Consider the following 19,403-nt stretch of genomic DNA (forward strand, 5'->3'; position numbering starts at 1 on the left):
GGCAGCTTATAAGGCACTAAAAAATAAGACTATTTAAAAGAGATCTAGAAGAAGAACAGGAGTCTAATATGGTGACCATAATTGACCAAGAGATTCACCCCTGTGCTTACTGGCAGCCAAGGCAAAAAGGGAAACCAGATCAACTGCACAATTGTAATAATCTGATGAAAGGATGCAAGCAATTTTGAGAAACATTTTCCTGGGGCTAAATTTTAAGAAGAGTTTATCACAAAGATCTTTGATAGGGGATACTGAAGAACAAAAAGGACAGCATCTTTGGCATTTGATGCAAAATGCAGAAACTGCCTCATGGCCATTTCTTATACTGAGCTTCACTAAAGTGGGTAGCTGGGAGTACAGTATCAATACATAGTCCAGTGAAGAAAGACATTAGGGAACTGAGAAAGCAAATGAGATCTAGGTATACCTTTTTTTCTGTTGATTTCATTTGAGCCCAGATATAAGCTCAAAACACCTAAAGAATGAGTGGATAAGAATCTCCTTTCTCAGTTAACGGTTGCCTTAGTTCCTCTTTTGTCCGCACCATTTCAAAGCTCACCTAAGTGTCGCCTCTCTCATTGGTGCTTTCTGGAGCAGGCACATTTTCTCTTTCCTGGGCTCACATGGTTTGTGCTTCTTGTACACTGCCTGCCTTGGTCATAGTTACCTGAGTGGACATTGTGGCTGCCCCACTGGACAGTGAAGTTCCTGTGGTGGGACCGCGTGTTATATTGTGTTCTGTCCCACATGGTTTCCAAGTGTTTTGCGTGGAAGTAGGATCTCAATAAATATTTTGGACTAATTGCCTGAATTAGTCATGGTACCAAAGGTATACACTGTATGATCGGATCGTTTATAAAATTTAAAGATCTAAGCATTTTATTCTAAATACCTTGGAATATTTTTAAGTTGAGAGATGACTCAGGAGAAAAATACGTCAGTTAAGTTTTCACATTTTATTCCTCCTTGTTGCAGGTGCGCAGTTGTGGAGAAGCCTCAGTGAAAGGTAGGAAGCCTGCCTTCATGTCATGGCTAATGGAGGGCGGGCTGGGGGAGGTGACTGCGCCGCCTACGTGTCCTGTCTCTGAAATAATATTTTAATGACAGGGACTGAAATCCTATAGTAACTTACAAGAATGGGAAAATAAAAGAAAATACAATCAAATCGAGGACAAGGATAAGATTGGGACTCCTTTGAGGAACTAGTTCACGTCTTGCTATACTATTGGGCAGCGTAATGTGTGAGAGTCAGAATGTGTGAGGACTGGAAGTGAAGAGGGGGGCTGTTTTCATGGGGGATTTCCTTCTGGACTTCATTGTTGGGCGTGAGCACTGCTGAGTGAGAGAAGAACAGGGCAATACTGAGTTGTGGAATCTTCCGGAACATTCCTGAAGGGTTAACCATGCTGTCAGTTCAGAGGATGTTGGGGTGGATGAGAAGAAGAGGAGGGAGTGAGGGCTCTTGAGGGTGAGAATGCAGTAAATGTTGACCGACCTCTGGACTCCTTGCCCAGCCAGAGGCAAATAGTTCCCTTTTCGTTTGCTGTCACCCGTCCTGAAGTCAAGGTGCTGATACCAAATGGAAAAGAAAAGAGCTAGGGCAGTTGATGGGGGGACCATAATTCACTTCACCCAGTGTGCATGTAAGAAATGGGAAAATGAAGAAAGTATAAGGGTTAATATTCCTGTAAAAGGAATCTTTATAGGTATTTGTTTTTAAAATTCTGCCTTAGAAATCCTTGTATTACTTAAAGAGAGATGGTTGGGGTGCTCCATTTGCATCAGAGAGGACAGCATGAAATGAATGCTCCAAAAGGAGGACAAAATAATGCCATTAAAAATCCTATGAAAAAGCATAACCTGGTATTTTATATAATGTACCTTTAAAAGCTGTGCTCAGGGAGATAATGCTTATTTCAGGTAAAAAGGCTAATTTTAGAACCAGTTTACGAATGCTTGCTTGTTCCTTTGTTTTAGATCCCAAATTTTCATGGGCAGAATGTAAGCTTGCCAAGAGGCTCAGCAGAGGGAGACAGTGGATATAAGAAGAAAAATCTGCTCCCCAGTGGTTCTCTGGGAGGCGGCAGGATGCGTGGGAGGGATGGCGTGGCCCCAGGAGGGACCAGCACCGCCTCTGACAGTCATTTGCCTGGAGATATTTTCTGGGGCCTGATGTTCCCATCTCTGCACAAGCAGTTTCAGGTTCTCTTTATATTTGATAGAAGTTTCCTTACAGAATGTAAAGATGGAGAAAACTCTAAGTTACTCATTTGAGATGGTTTGGGAAATAGCTGTGTGTTTTGGAATTTGTTGCAATGTGTTTTGCTGTTTTCATGCTTCCATGAGCTTTTCTGCGTCGTCATCTTTTAGGAGGAACATTTAACCTGAGAACCATAAGAGCATGTCATAGCTGGAAGTAGTATCTGGATTAGGCAGTGTAGTTTTGGAAACCAATAAAAAAAATCTGTGAGGAAAAGAAATTTCATATGTAGTTTGACCAGTATGAATTTCTAGAATTATTTTAAATTACAGTTATACCTGGGCAATAATTTTCTTTACTGCCATAGTTTTATCAGTAGTAAGAGAATGAAGCAAACTGAGGATTTAAAACATGGTTCTTAAGCAGAAAATAAGTTTCTGACCTGACAGTTATATAATTACAGCAGATGAGACATATTTCTTACGTTTTCAATTTCTTTTTAAAATGAATGACAGAAAGTTTGTATTCATGTAAGTGGAGTAATTTGTGAATTGGGAAACAAAAATTTAAGGTATATTAATGGAAATGATGACATAATTTCTATAATCATAATAAAATATGTATCATGACTCACTTAAAATTTTTTTCCATTTTCTTTTCTAATATTTTAATTTACCCAACAAATAAAGTTTGAAATGCATTTTATATTTGATTCAAACCTCCTTAGGACTTAAAAAAAAGAACTCCATTTTCAAGCCTTATTGATAGAAATAAAAACTAATGTTTTAAGCCTTTTCCGTAATAAAACATTTCCATCTAGCAATAAAGTTTCACCCCCACACAGCAACTTTTCAAATAAAATCTCCATAAATTGATTAATTTCAAATTAATAATTTGACACGGAAAAAGTAATTTGATAGGGATAAGACTTGGGATAGGATCTTGCGGGCCCACGTTTCGTCACCAGCTCCTTGTGTAGGAATTTACTCGCTTCCTGCAGACGCGTCTAGGCTCACCCTGAGGGGTGACACTGGCTGCCAACGCCCCCAAGACAAGGATTTACAAAGGTGAGGGAATTGGATCCATTTCTGCTGAGGAATTGAACTGTCCAGTGGGTTCAGGTCCATCAATTGGTTCTTTCTGTCTCTTGTTCTTTAAAATAGACTTTATTTTTTAGAACAGTTTAGATTTATGGAAAAACTGAGAAAATAGTACAGAGATCTCATATTCAGATAGTACAGAGTCTCCCCCCCATTTTCCCTATTATTAACATCTTACATTTCTATGATACGTTTGTCACTGTTAATGAGCCAATAATTGATGTATTCTTATTAACTAAAGTCCATGCTTGGTTCAGATTGTCCTAGTTTTGCCTTCCATCCTTTTTCTATACCAGCATCCTGTTCAGGGTACCACATTGCATTTAGTTGCCATGTCTCCTGAGGCTCCTCTTGGCTGTGAGAGCTTCTCAGGCTTTCCTTGTTTTTGTTGACCTTGCCCAAGTTGAGGAGTACTGCTCAGATATAGTGTAGGATGTGCCTCTGTTGGAATTTGTCTGATGTCTTTCTCATGATTAGACTGGAGTTCTGGGTTTCGCGGAGGAAGACCCCAGAGGCAGAGTTCTCTCCATTCTCATGGCATCCCATGGAGGTGCTTATCATCAACATGGTTGATCGCTGTTGATGTTAACCTTGGACACCTGGCTGAAGGAGTGTTTGTCAGGTTTCTCAAAGTTGGTTTGAAGCGGGAGAATTTATTTGGGAAATTAAGATCTGAAGGCTGTTGATAAGAAGAGAACCAGAGGGATTTGAGTGATGGCGCCCTTGCAGCCTGCGGGACGCTCTGGGCACCTACCCACTGCTGGCCCACAGTGTGGGCCTTGGCTTCTAGTCCTGCCCACCGCAGACACACTGGGCCCTTTAGGTAAGTGCCTTAAGCTTTTGTATAGGCATTCCCCATTTGTCAGGTGAAGAAACTGAGGCTTGCTCCCTAATTCTGGTTGGGGGAAGATTAGACCAAGAGAGCTAGTGCAATTTGAAAGGAGTTTTAAAAAGCACTTCGTGCGCTTTGGTGCAGTGTTCTTTCAGATTTACCGATCCTCTCTCTGACTGGTCACAGCATCATTGCCCCTTTTTTTTCTGGAGCCCTTGCCATCCACGGCCCTTGGAACGCATCTACAAGTTGCCGGTAGAATTTCTGCTGGGCGCTTTCCCTTAGTATAGAAGCTCTTTGAATGTTTGAGAATGATTTGGAAAAAATCTTAGCAAGTGCAACAGGATCAAGGAGCTCACTTTGTCAACAGTGGGTTTGATTAGGGAGCGAGTAGGTCCTTATAATATGGCTTTTTTAGATTTCTAATATTCGACTACTTGGCTCAGGGGCCCTTGGGGAAGGCACGATAATGGAAATAGCCTTTTTTTTGGAAAGGCCTCATTTACTCCAGAATCACTCAGATGTATATTCAGCTGCAGCGAACCTTCCATCCTGGTGCCAACGCTGCAACTAGTGATCTTCTCAAGTTCTTTCAGCCTCAGTTTTCTCATTTGTTAAGTGAGGAGGTAAGAGGGAATCATCTCGAATATCCCTTCCAGCCCTAAAAAGTCTATGATGTGATTTGAGCGATTTGTGTGTTTGCGATATTGTGCTTTATAAAAAGAAATATATATTTGGTCTTTGTTTCCGACACAGAGCTCCTAAAAGGGGTTTCCTAAGTGTTGAGAGAGAGCCAGGTCTTTTGCTATGTTAATGAGGTGACTTTTGGAAAGCACCTAAGGGTGGGGGCTGGTTACTAGCGGAGACAACCTTGTGAGGAGGGTTCGAACTTCAGTCCCACTGTCCCTTCCGCCTCTGGGGAGGGAAACAGGGCTAGAGATTGAGTTCAGTCACCAATGGTCCATAACTTAGTCAGTCATGCCTAGTAATGAAGCCTCCATAAAAACGGCAACAAGTGAGGTTTGGAGAGCTTCCTGGTTGGTGAACACATGGAGATTCGGGGAGAGTGACAGCGCTGGAGAGAGCACGGAAGCTCCGCACCCTCTCCCCGTACCTTGCCCTACGCATCTCTTCCATCTGGCTGTTGCTGAGTTATATCCTTTTATAATGAACTGGTGATCCAGTAAGTAAAATGTTTCTCTGAGTTCTGTGAGTTGCCCTAGCAAGTTAATTGAACCCAAGGAGGGGGTTGTTGGAACCGCCCATCTGTGGCCAGTTGGTCAAAAGCACAGGTGACAACCTGGCCTTGCAATTGGCGTCTGAAGGGGGCAGGCAGTCTTGCAGGACTGAGGCCTTAACCTGTGGGAACTGACACTATCTCCAGATAGCAGTATTCGTCGGAAGTGGACGGCAGTGTTACTGCACCAGATTCGTTTTTGCTCACTGCTCGGAAAGCCAAACACTGAGATGACAAGATTGCCACAGAGAGAGGGTTTTAATCACAAGGCAGCCACGTGAGGAAGAGAGAGCATGACCCTCAAATTCGCTTCCCTGAAATTAGGGACTCACGGATATTTATGGGATAGCGGGGCAAGGTGGTCTGAAATGTGGAGATGGGTGATTGGAGGAGAGGAGAGGTGAGGCAGTCAATGGTCTGCGCAAGTGTGGTCAGACTCCATGGCTCTTCATAGGATGCATGCTCACAAAATGGTGGCGTTAGCATGATCTGAGGGTGTGGTTTTTAGTCTCTTGACATTGAAAGGTCACTTATCGGACATCTGTGCAGGCCTCGTTGGTGGATTGGTGGTCTCAACCAGCCTGAAGTGGATAAGGGGTTCTAATTCCTGAAAAATAGCTCCCACACCCATTACTATGATGATCCAGGCCCCAGGGAGATGTTGTCTATAGGAGCCTAGTGGGAGTCAGACAGCATACTGCCTAAACAGCAGAGTTAACAATGGGTGGGTTAAGCAGCTAAAAGCTGTAATTAGTAATTGCAAAAAGGAAAAAAAAACTTGAGGTCCTAGCTACTTCATCACCAATGGCCGTTTACTGGCTTCACCAACTAGTGTCTGAGAATTGCTTGTTGGGGGTGTACGGAGAAAAACCCCACACGTTGAAATTGGTACGAGCATTGTAGTTGGTGATCAGAAATGGGATCAGTCAGAATCATTAGTGTTCCTTTTATATTGTTATCTTTTTACGTTTTTATTTGGCTAGTGCCTCTTTCAAAGTGATTTAATTCACATGAGATGGGATATTTTCCCGTGCTTTTTCACTGCAGTTTCTGTTGTGTAATTCATTCTGTTCTCTATTCATCGGTTTGGAGATGTGAAATTAAAATATTTATTCCTCTAATTTCTTTGATTTGGTATGTTGTTAACAGTGATTGCTGGCATCTGGTACTGGGTAGTGCTTGTGTTTTTAACGCTGAAAAATTCAAAACCACTTTATTTTAGGATAAAATACAGTGATGGATAGGAGGATCTTTGGAGGCGGAGAGAGCTGCCATTTTGCTCATGCAAGCCATGTAGGATTAGCGTCTTTCCACTGCCAAGGTCTCAGGTGCTGAGCTTGGAAACCTCACCCTCACTTGGCGGTATTTAGAAATCAACCTCCTCCCCCCACCACCTTGGCCAGCGCCCCTGGGATGCCCAGGTTAGTCAACTGGGGGTGGTTTTTCCTCTTTCCAGCACTGCATTAGGAATTTGTGCTCAGTCTCAAAACTAGCCAGGTCTTCCCTTCATAGGGCTTTGATTGGTTCGTTTAAAGACCACTAAGTTCACTGTTAAAAAAGCGAATCAAATAATGTACCATTCTCCCTTCATAATGCCATTTTAAAGCTTTTAAATGAAAAAGGAGCTCCATGAAAAGGGAACTTGTGTACACTGTTGGTGGGAATGTAAATTGGTGCAGCCCCTCTGGAAAACTGTTTGGAGGGTCCTCAGAAAGTTAAAAATGTTAACTACCATATGATGCAGCTGTTCCTCTTCTGGGTATATACCTGAAGGAAATGAAATCACCGTCCTAAAGAGACATCTGCACCCCATGTCTATTGCTGCATTATTCACAACAGCCAACGCATGGCCACAACCTAAGTGTCCCTGGGCAGATGATGGATAAAGAAAATTGGTGTATATACACAATGGAATATTATTCAGCCATTAAAAAAAGAAGGAAATTCTGCCATTTGTGACAACATGGATGAACCTTGAGGGCATTAGGCTAAGTAAATAAGTCAGAGAAAGACAAATACTGTATGATCTCACTTATATGTGGAATCTGAAAAAGTTGAACTCAAAATGATAGAGTCGATTGGTATTGGCCAGGGGCTGGGGGATGGGGAAGATGAGGAGATGTTGATCAAAGAGCACAAACTTCCAGTTATGAGGGGGAGGAGTTCTGGGGATCTAATGCACAGCATGGTGACTATAGTTAACCGTACTGTGGTGCACGGTCATGCGCTGCGTAACGAGGTTTCGTCAGTGGCAGACCACCTATACAATGGTGGTCCAGTAAGATTAGTAGCATATAGCCTAGGTGTGTAGCACGCTATACCATCTAGTTTTGTGTAAGTACACTCTGTGATGTTTGCACAATGATGAAATTGCCTAATAATGCATTTCTCAGAACGGATCTGCTAAGCGACACACGACTGTGTACTTGAAAGTTGTTAAGAGAGTAGATCTTAAATGTTCTCACCACTACAGCAACAAAATGGTAGTTATGTGAGCTGAAAGATGTGGTTAACTAATGTTATTGGGGTATTCATTGCACAATATATACGTGTATCGAGTTGTCATGTGGTACACCTTAAACTTATACAATGTTATATCTCAGTAAAACTGGGAGAAAAAAGGAGCTCTTCCATTCCTTCTCTATAATCCTACTGGCTTGTTATTTTATAGACTGTTGTTTACTCTTTGGGAAAACTTGCTTTTGTCAGTTAAGCCAAACCTAAAGCGTTTCCTTCAAGCTTTAGCATGAAGATGGCAGAGTGTATGTACACTCACGTATGTGTGTAGTTTCTCTGGATGTTTAAAGGGTATCCATAAAGTTCACCTGTGTTATACTTAGCTATTTACATAACAGGAAAGCCAGCACCTAATTTCTGAAGTTGTCATCAACAATACAAATCAGGTAATTTTAATCAGATGCCATTCACATATTGAGTTTTTTTGTACCTGGGAAATTCATTTTGTGAGAATGTGATTCTGAGTGGATAAGTTCTGACAAGGGCTCCTGCTTGATCTGTTTCTTTAATAAACAATAAACACTAAGCCTATGATCTGTGAACAGGGTTTATACCAAGTGGTTTGTCAACCAAACCAAGTTAACGTCTTTTATGACTCATTCCTAGTGTTGAAATGAAACCTGATCCATAGTATCATAGTAGCTTTTCATTCCTGCGTGTGGCTGTGGCAGCTGACTGAATAAAATCCTCTGTTAACAGAGAAGTTGTGCACATTACCTTTTAAAAAACAATGTTTTAAGTTTTGCCAGGTTTTTCTAAGTAAGTATAAATTAGAATTAACTTTACTTACATATATACCAATCATTCAAAATATCTTTACCTAGTTCTTTAATAGTTTTGTTTGTACATTATAACCCAGATTAAGGAGTTATTCTCATCATAAATCTTGTTTCATTCTTCAGTGCCAATTTACAGAAAATGCAGTTTTTTTCCATGGCAACAAAAGATTTTGAAAATTATGGCTGACAGTTCTGGGATTTTCTAACAGACATCCCAGAATCCTGATGACTCTGGCAGGGTGTCCTTTGCAGGAAGTTGGGAGTGGCTTTCCAGTGATGTAAGGAGGGCATCCGATCTCCTGTGCCTAACCTTGAGCAGGCTCTTCAGAGGCAAGGCGGGGAGCTAACGGTCTTCCCAGAGCCAGCGCAGATGAGCAAGAGTAGTGAGCTTTTCGCCTCTGGTTTGGTCACATTGCAGGACGATTCCCCTCGGCTTCTCTCTCTGACACCTGCGCTCAGGAGAAGCAGTTGTGTGGCCCTCCTTCGTAGGGTGAAATGTCCTTTTGTCTTGTCAGCTTCCAGATGATTGCCAGTCAGAGCATTCTAGCTGTTGCTGTTTTTCTCCTGGGGAAGAGGAGCCAAGAGTCTTTGGTTGTAAACCCAAGTCCTGAACATGCCCCAGCTCGTCTGTCCAGAATGAACTGGAGCATTAAGTAAGAGATGTTGAATTAATTAAATCCTTGAGCACCACGTTCTGCCTCCGTTAAAAGTGAAAAAAAAGATGGTCTAGCGTTTGCTAAATTGTCTCCTGAGGAATAGAATTTAGAGTGAAAATTGCGTTTTCTACATTTATGAATCATCATTACTCTGGTCAGGATTTCATAGATGGTGAATTACCAAGTGACAAGCGTTGAACAGTCCTGTGGTAGCTTAAAAAGTTTACTTTCTTTGCTGGTAAGCTGGTAGACACAAACATAATTCTGAGCCATGCATTGAAACTAAAATTGTACAGTTTTACTATTTTCTAATGTGTCTAAAAGTCACCTTGTAACTTGTATTTTGTAACCTTTCACTTGTACCTCTCTAAAAAGGCATAATATTTTTTAGTATAAATTCAACCAGAAATATAAACAGGGAGCCACATCTCCAGGAGTTTTAAAAGTAAATGTTGCTATGAAGGGTACCTTTGATTGTATTAAATGAAAAAAATTTTTCTTAAGAAGAAAATATGCACTTAAATTCAGAATATACTGAATTTTAGTATAAGCATATCTGAGCTTGGGTAAATCTTTGGCTGAAGATGTCTGGCTTAGCCTGGGAGCCAAGCACCACTTTTAAAGTCTGTACCCCGCCACAATAAAAATCCGAATAGGGCTTTTATTCTCTTTTTCAAAAATAATAATTGAGCACAAATCTGTGGTCATGTATTGCACAATGGAGCATCAAAGCCCTTTTCTTCCTCCCTCTCAGGAAAGAACGGACCCATTCATTGACTGATAGATGGCGAGCTCTTAGCCAGGGCTGCTGAGATTGGGTCTGAAAGTTTCTCAAAGTTCTTCATCTGGATTCCAATCTGTTGTGTTCATTTTTTAAAGTTGTGCTTTGAAAATTAGACCAGTTGAAGACAAGGATGGAACAAAGGACTCTAAGCAGTTTTTTTTTTTTTTTTAAAGATTTTAGTTTTTTCCTTTTTTTCCCCAAAGCCCCCCGGTACATAGTTGTATATTCTTCATTGAGGGTCCTTCTAGTTGTGGCATGTGGGCGCTGCCACAGCAGAGTTTGATGAGCAGTGCCATGTCCGCGCCCAGGATTTGAACCAACGAAACACTGGGCCGCCTGCAGCGGAGTGCGCGAACTTAACCACTCAGCCACGGGGCCAGCCCCTCTAAGCAGTTTTTAAAGCTGTTTTGGAGGATGGTGATATGGAGAATTCTGCTTCTTGTCTCTTCACCATCAATACTGACTCTACATAAGAAATTATTTGAGTTTTTAAAAATGCCTCGTGCTAAGACATTTAAGGGCTGCTCTTTTCTCTCAGGAGTCCGTCAGACTGAAATGAGCACATGCCTAGAATGTGAGTTCAAGGAAAAAGCCCTCTGTGAAAGTGATGGGGATCTTTATGACAGCAACCAATGTATTTCTTGAGGCATTAAAAATAAAATGAAACAGGAAGTGCATTTCATAGCCCGCTGGCTTCATGGACAAGGGTAATAAATTGTTAGACCTGTTCCTGGCTGCATGTTCCTTTTATGAGTAACATATTCTCCTTATGTTCAAGCAGATTTATCAAGTCAAAACGGGCAGAAAACCAGGGGTGGGATTCTCTGTGAGTCTGGTAGCAGTAGCCCTGAGGTGACCCCCTAAGTGACTTAAGCCTTGGGGCTCCCTCAGTGGTGAAAAGCACTCAATATTGTATTTTATTATAATTTATAATTTTTGTTCTTGATAGTTTTTGACATTCCTTTAAGTTAATGTAATTCCATAATAACATGACTTAACATGAGTTCAATCCCTCTTTTTCTTCATTGTTTTAGAGCTACTTAATCTTTGTAGAATTAAAAGCATGTGTACATTGCTGTCTCCCATGGCAGCATCTTGGGTCTCTACAGCCACTTGGTAACAAATGGAAATTCCAGCTCTGATCATTTTAATCCATGTTTTCAGATTCTCTTAACCCCTTGCTTAGTAGGTTTGAAGGGGTAGTGGATCCTGAGTTACTAGTGATTTGAAAAGGTAGTTCATTTATAAATATAAAATCCTTAAGTTAGACTAATTAAGTGTTGCCTAATAGCATTCTTGCTTCACTAAATTTAAATTACCAGAAAAGGAGGAATGATTAGTAGTTAACATTTCTCTTAGCTCAGCCTGGCCTATGTTTCGATTATTTGAATATAAATTAAGACTCCACAGGGAGTTGGAAGTCTCTCTCTCCTTTTCTTTTTCTTTCTTTTTCCCTGTCTCTTCCTTTCATGTTCCCAAATATTGTTATTTATGGTCATTTTTGCCTAGTAGCTTTTAAAAAATAACTTTTTTCTGACTTTAAAAGTAGTGCATGCTGGGGCTGGCCCTGTGGCGTAGTGAAGTTCGCGTGCTCTGTTTCAGCAGCCCGGGGTTCTTGAGTTCGGATCCTGGGCACGGACCTGCACACCGCTCATCAAGCCACACTGGGGCAGGCGTCCCACATACAAAATAGAGGAAGATGGGCACAGATGTTAGCTCAGCAACAATCTTCCTCAAACAAAAAGAGGAAGATTGGCAACAGATATTAGCTCAGAGCCAATCTTCCTCACCCCCCCCCCAAAAAAAGTAATACGTGCTAATTTAGAAATTTGAAAATATAGGAAACTTATTAGAAAGAAAAAACCCAAAATCCCTCATACCCAGAAATTAGACTCACTTTCCACTTTTGGTTTATTTTCTTTGTCTTTTCATAAAATTATGTTATATACACGTGTTTGTTCATTCATCCATTCTTCCAACAAATATTGAGTCCCTTTATTGCCAGACCTTCTGGGCATGTGTGGAAGGAAAAAGAGCAACAGTAAACCACCATGTCTTTGTGGAGTTCACATTCAGTGAGTGAGCCAGAAAATCCATAAATTACTACAATACATAATGTAAGATGGTGAACTGTGTTTAGGGGAAAGTTAAGCAGGAGAGGGGATCCAGGAGTGGGGGAGTGGGCAGGAAGGATCTGGTTATAACAGGTGCACAGGAAAGACCTGACTGAAGAAGATTTTTTGAGCAAAGACTTGAAGGTGGTGAGGTCATGAATCACATCTGGATAGCTAGAAGCTATGCAGAGGCAGCAGCAGGTGCCAAGGCCCTGAGGCAGGGCTGTGTTTGAGGGTGATTGTTGCTTTTTACTAGAAGTTGTTTTGTTTTGTTTTGTTTTTAATACAGCCGTAGTAGCTGGAATAAGTAGAATATTATGTAGCCAATTAAGGTCATGTTTTAAAAGAATGCTTAGACATATGAAAGTTCACCCTTTATTGTGAATTGTAAAAAAAAAATTGTAGATTTAAAGTAACTGCATTGAGGTATAACAGATAGTACGTTACAATTATATGTTGGTACATAAATGTGGTATTTCTCTGTGAAGGGGATACAGATGGTTTTGTCTTCTTGATTTTGTTTCCCTTTATTGCATTTCTATAATGACATGCATAGCCTTTATCACGAGGGGAGACCAAAGATATTCAATGGAAGGGGAGTGTCCCCACAGGCAGGGTGAGCCTGTGCCTGTGGATGTGGGGGCGGCACACGAAGCCCAGCGGGCAGCCCCGTTCCAGGAGTTAGTTCACCTGAGTGCGGAAGGGCTCCAGAGATGGGGCTGCAGCCACGAGGGAGAGACTAGCACGGCCTGGTCATTGGAAATAGAGGTCAGGGCCGAAGTCCAGAGAGGAAACTGGGCTCAAAGCAGGGGATCAAGCCTCAGAAATAAGTCAGAGGCGTTACAGCCCGACCAGCCCAAGTGTCGCATGACACTAATTCTCATAGAATTGAGGTGAAGAAAAATTATGAATTTCCAAGGTTAGGTGGTGTTGGAGGGGTGGGATAAGAGTTCTCATTAAACTCTTCCTTCTGGCTCAGTGACAAGCTCAAAGGTGAGCTCCAGGTAGAGGGAAAGGGGCCTAGGTGCATATTCTCATGATGGGGGTTGACTCCAAGAAGGTTTATTGACATGAAACATGGAAACTCTGTAGCACTCAGAGTAAGGTTTCTCTCTCTACCTTTATGCCTCTAAGCGGAGGCTTTGGACGATTCAAACAGGATGAATCTGAGAAGACATCATGTTCTCTTGAGAACAACCCACCCCTGGATTCTGTCGGCCAGCCAGTCTGTCTGTTTGTCCAGCTATCAATCTATCAGTCTACCTATTACACATATTTCTTAATTATACAATGATCACATTTGATATATTGAAGAATATATGTCACATGCACATAAGTTGTAAGACATTAGGATAAGATGAAGGCACACGGACCTTTCCCCCAATCAGGACTGATGCTGTTGCGTCTCCCCAGCCCCACCTGCTGCCTCCCCACAGCAGCGGCAGGAACAGCCCTGAATTTTGTGCCCTTTGTTTTTTAAAATACATACATTTATGTGTGTGTGCATGTATATATGTATAAATGTACATATATATTTAAATTTGGTATACATGTATTGCTAAATACAGTTTCTGTTTTTGAGGTCTATAAAAATAGTACCATGTTTATGTGGTCTTCTAGAATTAATGTCTTAACACTAAACATTTGTCAAAAAGATTAATGCATATTGCTGTGTATAGGTGTGGTCCTTTCATTATTTGTTTCTGTATAGGATTCCATCATGTGAATATACCACAGTTTATTTATATGCTCTATTTTCGCTGGACTTTGGAGCATTTTCTAGCAGACTGTCCACTGCTTCTGTGAGCTTCTGAGTTTACTATATGGCAGTACCAAAGATCACAAAAAGAAAAAAGGTGAATCCCAATGCATAAAGTGAATTGTTTCTTAAGCCATAATACTGCATCTTTGAAAGCTGGTGTGAATCTGTGTCAGTACTTGGGTTCTGACGCCTGTTGTAGAAATATTTCCTTGCACACTTGGTGCTGTTGAGTGCTGTCCACCACTAGAGGGCGTGTGAGAGATGGTACATGAGCCTGTGGAGAGCTAAGAATGACGTGGCTCCCAGTGTTATTAGTACCCGCACATTTTGGCAGGGAAAAAACATGAGTATCGTTCCCGTTACAGATATCACCTTTAATTGGATTTTCTTCTCTTATCTGTACCCATTTATGCACGGATACCCGTATATTTTAATGTGGTGGCAGGAGTGAAAACATGCACAAGGTCTTAGAGAAGCGGCGGAAGGATGCATCAGTGGCGAATAAGATAGACTGGGTGGGGAGGAAGTTCACATACAAATGGCACAAACCAGTGAATGATGCCTGTGCTTTTTAGTTCAGCAACAAGCTGATGACCTGCGAGGCTCCAAGAACTGCGTGGTACTTTCGGTGCGTCACTGTTCTCCTGCTTGTTTCTGTCCACTGTCCTATGAAATCTTCTGAATGTTCTTTGTTCTGCGCTCTCCCAAGGGGCTCCTTCCCTCACTGGTTCCTGACTTAGTACTTTCTCCTCTCTTGGAAATGAATGGAAACACATGGAGTTTTCCCCCACAGAGCTCTCACTAAGCTTGAATGGCGAATCCCAGAAAATCGCATAATTTGCAGTTATGTGGAGAGAGGACTTCTTGGTGAGTTGTTGGCATGAATTGATCTGTGAAATCTTGAGGGCAAAGGTCCCTGCCTCTTAGAAGAGCGTACAAAAGAAATGGCTGCCCATGTATGTCCTGGGGACCTTGGAGTGTTTGTGGTAGACTGAATAGTCCCCTCCCCACACCACCACCAAAGGTGTCCACTTCCTAATATGCAGGACCTGTGACTATGTTCTTTACACAGCAAAAGAAATTTTGCAGATGTGGCTAAGTTGTTAAGATGAGGAGATGATCCTGAATTACCTAGGTAGGTCAGTATAATCACAAGGGTCTTTATAAGAGGGTGGCAAGCAGTCAGAGAGGAGAGAAGATGCTATGCTCCTGGCTTTGAAGATGGATGAAGATGCAGCATGGGGCCACGAGTCAAGGAATGCAGGCAGCCTGTAGAAGGTGGAAGAGGCAAGGAAACAGATTCCCCAGTGGAGCCTCTAGAAGGAATGCAGCCTGGCAGACCTGTTTTAGACTCTCATTACCAGAAATATAAGACGATAAATCTGTGTGGGTTTTTTTGTTTATTTTTTCTTTTGAGGAAGATTAGCCCTGAGCTAATGTCTGCTGCCAATCCTCCTCTTTTTGCTGAGGAAGACTGGCCCTGAGCTAACATCCATGCCCATCTTCCTCCACTTTATATGTGGGATGCCTACCACAGCATGGCGTGCCAAGCGGTGCCATGTCCACACCTGCGATCGGAACCGGCAAACTCTGTGTCGCCGAAGCAGAAAGCGTGCACTTAACAACTGTGCCACCGGGCAGGCCCCAATCTGTGTGGTTTTAAGCCACTAAAGTGGTGATTTGTTGCAGCAGCAATAGGAAACTAATATAGTGTTCCTTATGATGTGGGAAACCAGCTTTGTTTGAAGATGTTGAGAGTAGATTTGCCAATCCACATCTTCATCCGCTGAAGAAATGCAGTTTGACCTCGATTTGTGGGAGAACTGCATCCTGAAATAAGGAAGGTTAGAGTGATGCTGGGCAGAGTGAGCAAGCTGACAAAGCACAGGGAAAGGACAGAGAGCCCAGAATGTGAGAATGTTCCCGCTGGGCAAGTAGGAATAAGAGAGCTTGAAAGGGGAAACATGGGGATGCCGAGCTTAGAAGCCAGGGGCAAAGAGTGTTTCAAGGAGGAGCTGTGAACTGTGTTCTGAGAGAACTGAGGAAGGTCACTGGGTTATGTAAAAATGTTTGTGGAGACCTTTATAAAGAGTTCTCCATGCCTTTTGTTTATGTGTGTGGAGGAGGAAGAGGAGGTCTTTTGGAGTGAAAAACCAATTTCAGGGACTTTAGGATGAGATGAGGGTTCAGAAAATGGAGGGTAGGTGGTGTGGACCACATGCTGGAATATACTGGTGGTGCGTGAAGGGAGAGAAATTAAGCAGTGACTAGGAAAAGCAGCAGCTTGTTTTTTGTTGTTCTTAATTTTTTTTTTTTGAGATTAGCCCTGAGCTAACATCTGTGCCCATCTTCCTCTACTTTATATGTGGGATGTTGCCACAGCATGATTTGACAATCTAGGTCTGTGCCCGGGATCCAAACCGACAAACCCCAGACTGCTGAAGCGGAGCATGCGAACTTAACTGCTGTGCCACTAGTCCACCCCTGTTAATTTCTTTTTATTGTAGTAAAATTTACCATGAGGGACATTTAGTACATTCACAGTGTTGTGCAGCCATCACCACTGTCTAGTTCCTGAACATTTTCATCATCCCCAAAGGAAACCCCATAACCATTAAGCAGTCACTTCCCATTCCTGCTTCCCTCGGGTTCCTGGCAAACACTAATCTGCTTTCTGTCTCTCTGGATTTGCCCTCTTCTGGATATTTCATATAAATGGAACCAGGCAGCATGTGGCATCATTGTGTTTGGCTTCTTTCACTTAGCAGAATGTTTTCAGGGTTCAACCAGGTGGCAGCATCTGTTAGTACTCCATTCCTTTTCATGGCTGAATTTGGTCCATTATTTGGATAAATGATACTTTGCTTATCTAGTCATCAACTGGTGGACATTTCGGTTGTTTCCATCTTTTGAGTGAGCAGCATGCTTTTGTTTTGTTTGGTTTTGTTAGAATCGAGAGATGTGACCGGATGGGTGAAGGAGAAGAGGTATGCGCTGGGCTGGGCTGCTTCTGTCCGGTAGACTCTGCCTTGCACATGCTGCCTGGCTGCGGGGGAGAACTTGCAGGGAGAGTCTGGACTGTCACTAGGGGGCAGGATTCTGTCTGGAGGAGAGGTGGATCTGGGCAGGTGATTAGCTTTGCTCATCATCCATAAATCTCTGCTGGAAAATTGAAGATAGCATCGAATAACGTGGCGAGTGCCAGCAGGCCACCCGGGGAAGTTGAGTCTCGCACCTCCAGCAGCGAGAGTCTTGCATCTAAAGGAAGAACCCAAGAATGTGCCCTTCACTTGTCATTTTAGTCCTGTTCTCTTTTTATTTTTATTTTTCCAAAGAGGAGGGACTATGCAGGAAGGAGGGAAATGAGGGGGACAACATTATTATATAGGGATATTTGGGAAAAGGAGGGAAAGGCACATGATGTGGTAGCCTTATTGGGGTAGAATGCATTACTCATGTGCTGTTTATTAGTTTTTTTTGAAGGCTATTCTTACTCGTGCCTGTTTTTAATACCTGAACAACTGGGAGAGAGAACTTATAATCCTGCAGTCATTTGGCTTGTATTCTTAGAGAGTATTTTTAAACTATAACTTTCAGAGCCATCGAATGTCATTTGAAGCACGAGAAGTGCTCTGTCTTCATTTCTCTTGAACTGCAAGCTTTAGATTTTGAAGAGTATTTTTACTTCCACTGAAAACACATTTTTTTAAGATCTTTTTCTTGATGTGTGCCTTAATTATTTTTGGTCAGTTGTTATCTTTATTAAAATGAGTGATGATATTTTCAATCATGACTCAGGAATCATCTGCCTTGGAAAGAAAACTGTCTGAATTCCAAAGCTTTTCAAGCTAAATATCCTCAAGTCAGAAATGGATGTTTATTTTGAATAAATTGCACATTTAAATCCTTTTTTTTCCCCTGGGGTTAAGTTGGGATGAAATCATCTTCCTATAAAGGGCTTTTAATGCATGTACCATGCGTGGAATATATAGTGGAAACTCAGTCTTTGAGAGAATTTTCAAATGGAAAAGAAACTTTATTTTTAAATCGAACAATCGATCTGAAACTGATTTGGGGTTAAAACGTGGTTATCCCAATCTAGGTCCTCGTTAAACTGGAGTAGAAAAGACTGCCCTTCTCCACAGTCTTGCTTGTACGTGTGTTGTTCACTGAATACCTGGGCGATTGAGTCGGACCGTTTCTGCTCGCGTAATGGAAGGGACAGTGATCCTGGTTTGAAGAACCGCTTTGTCCTCTTTGTGACCAGCACATGGAAAGTTAGAGATGGACTTATAAGTTTGCCTTTGTTCCTTGTTCAAAGCCTGAGAGTCCTCCGCCAGTGAAAGAATACACGGCTTATAATAAATGAATTCTCTCCTGCTGGTTAGAATGTAGGGTTGATTTAATCAATAGAAGGAATGTAGTTAGCTAAAATCCTAGAGAAAGCTTTTCCTCTTGATACTGCCAACTGATTCTAGAACAGAAATAAAACTATTTTCTGCTAAGCAAGTGATTTCGAGAAACAAAGGGAGGCCAGGGAGAAATTGAGGAGGTTGCTGTGACCAGGCTGGAGACTCTGATATGGCATCAGTGACATCGTCCCTGCTCATCACCTAGACTTTACATGATCTCTTGGCCTGAGATTCTCTTCCTGCCCATCTCCCCCATTTTGCCCTTCTGAATTTAATAAGGAGGGTGAGTAGAGGGAATTAATTGCTTGACTGAATTCCTAAGAAAGCAGAATGAGAGAGTAGGATGGAACTACAGGTAACTCAAGCCTCTGAAAAAGATCTTTTTTTTTTTTTGAAGATTTTATTTTTTTTCCTTTTTCTCCCCCAAGCCCTCTGTTACATAGTTGTATGTTTTTAGTGTGGGTCCTTCTAGTTGTGGCATGTAGGATGCCACCTCAGTGTGGCTTGATGAGCGGTGCCATGTCTGTGCCCAGGATCTGAACCCGAGAAACCCTGGGCTGCTGAAGCAGAGCATGCGAACTTAACCACTTGGCCACAGGGCTGGCCCCTGCCAAAGATCTTAATGAAACAAAATCATAAAGATAATCTGTCCAGCCCTCAGATTCCTGTAGAAGGGATTATTTGCTAGTTCCTTTTGGTTAAATAGTTTTGGCATCTCATGACCCACTTCGATACAAAGAAGAAACACTCCCTTCTGTATTCTTTTTGGTTGCTCTTCCCTGCCTGTTACTGTTGAGCTCTAGGACTCCTGAATTACAGGAGTTATTTCAAGGGAAGTTGTAGATACTTCGGTGTGGACCACAGGGGACTAAGCCACTTTCAGTCACGTGCTACCTCTGCTCATTCATGTTCTGACGCCTTTGGAAGATAAACTTTATAGCCACTAACATGAGTCTGGGTTTGCCATAGGGGCTGAGGGGGAAGTGTGGATCATGTGGCAGGGCCACCTA

General features: G+C 42.1%; 1 protein-coding gene across 1 annotated transcript in view; it reads left to right on the top strand.

Moving 5' to 3' along the window:
• RETREG1 (reticulophagy regulator 1) overlaps nucleotides 1-19,403 on the top strand; it is a 125,108-nt gene that overhangs the window by 37,312 nt on the left and 68,393 nt on the right. Inside the window, exon 3 of the mRNA XM_046671551.1 lies at nucleotides 976-1,006. Coding sequence (XP_046527507.1) covers nucleotides 976-1,006 — 31 coding nt within the window. The remainder of the gene's footprint in view (nucleotides 1-975; nucleotides 1,007-19,403) is intronic.

This window comes from Equus quagga, chromosome 9 (genome assembly GCF_021613505.1).
Source record: "Equus quagga isolate Etosha38 chromosome 9, UCLA_HA_Equagga_1.0, whole genome shotgun sequence".
Lineage (NCBI taxonomy): Eukaryota > Metazoa > Chordata > Mammalia > Perissodactyla > Equidae > Equus > Equus quagga.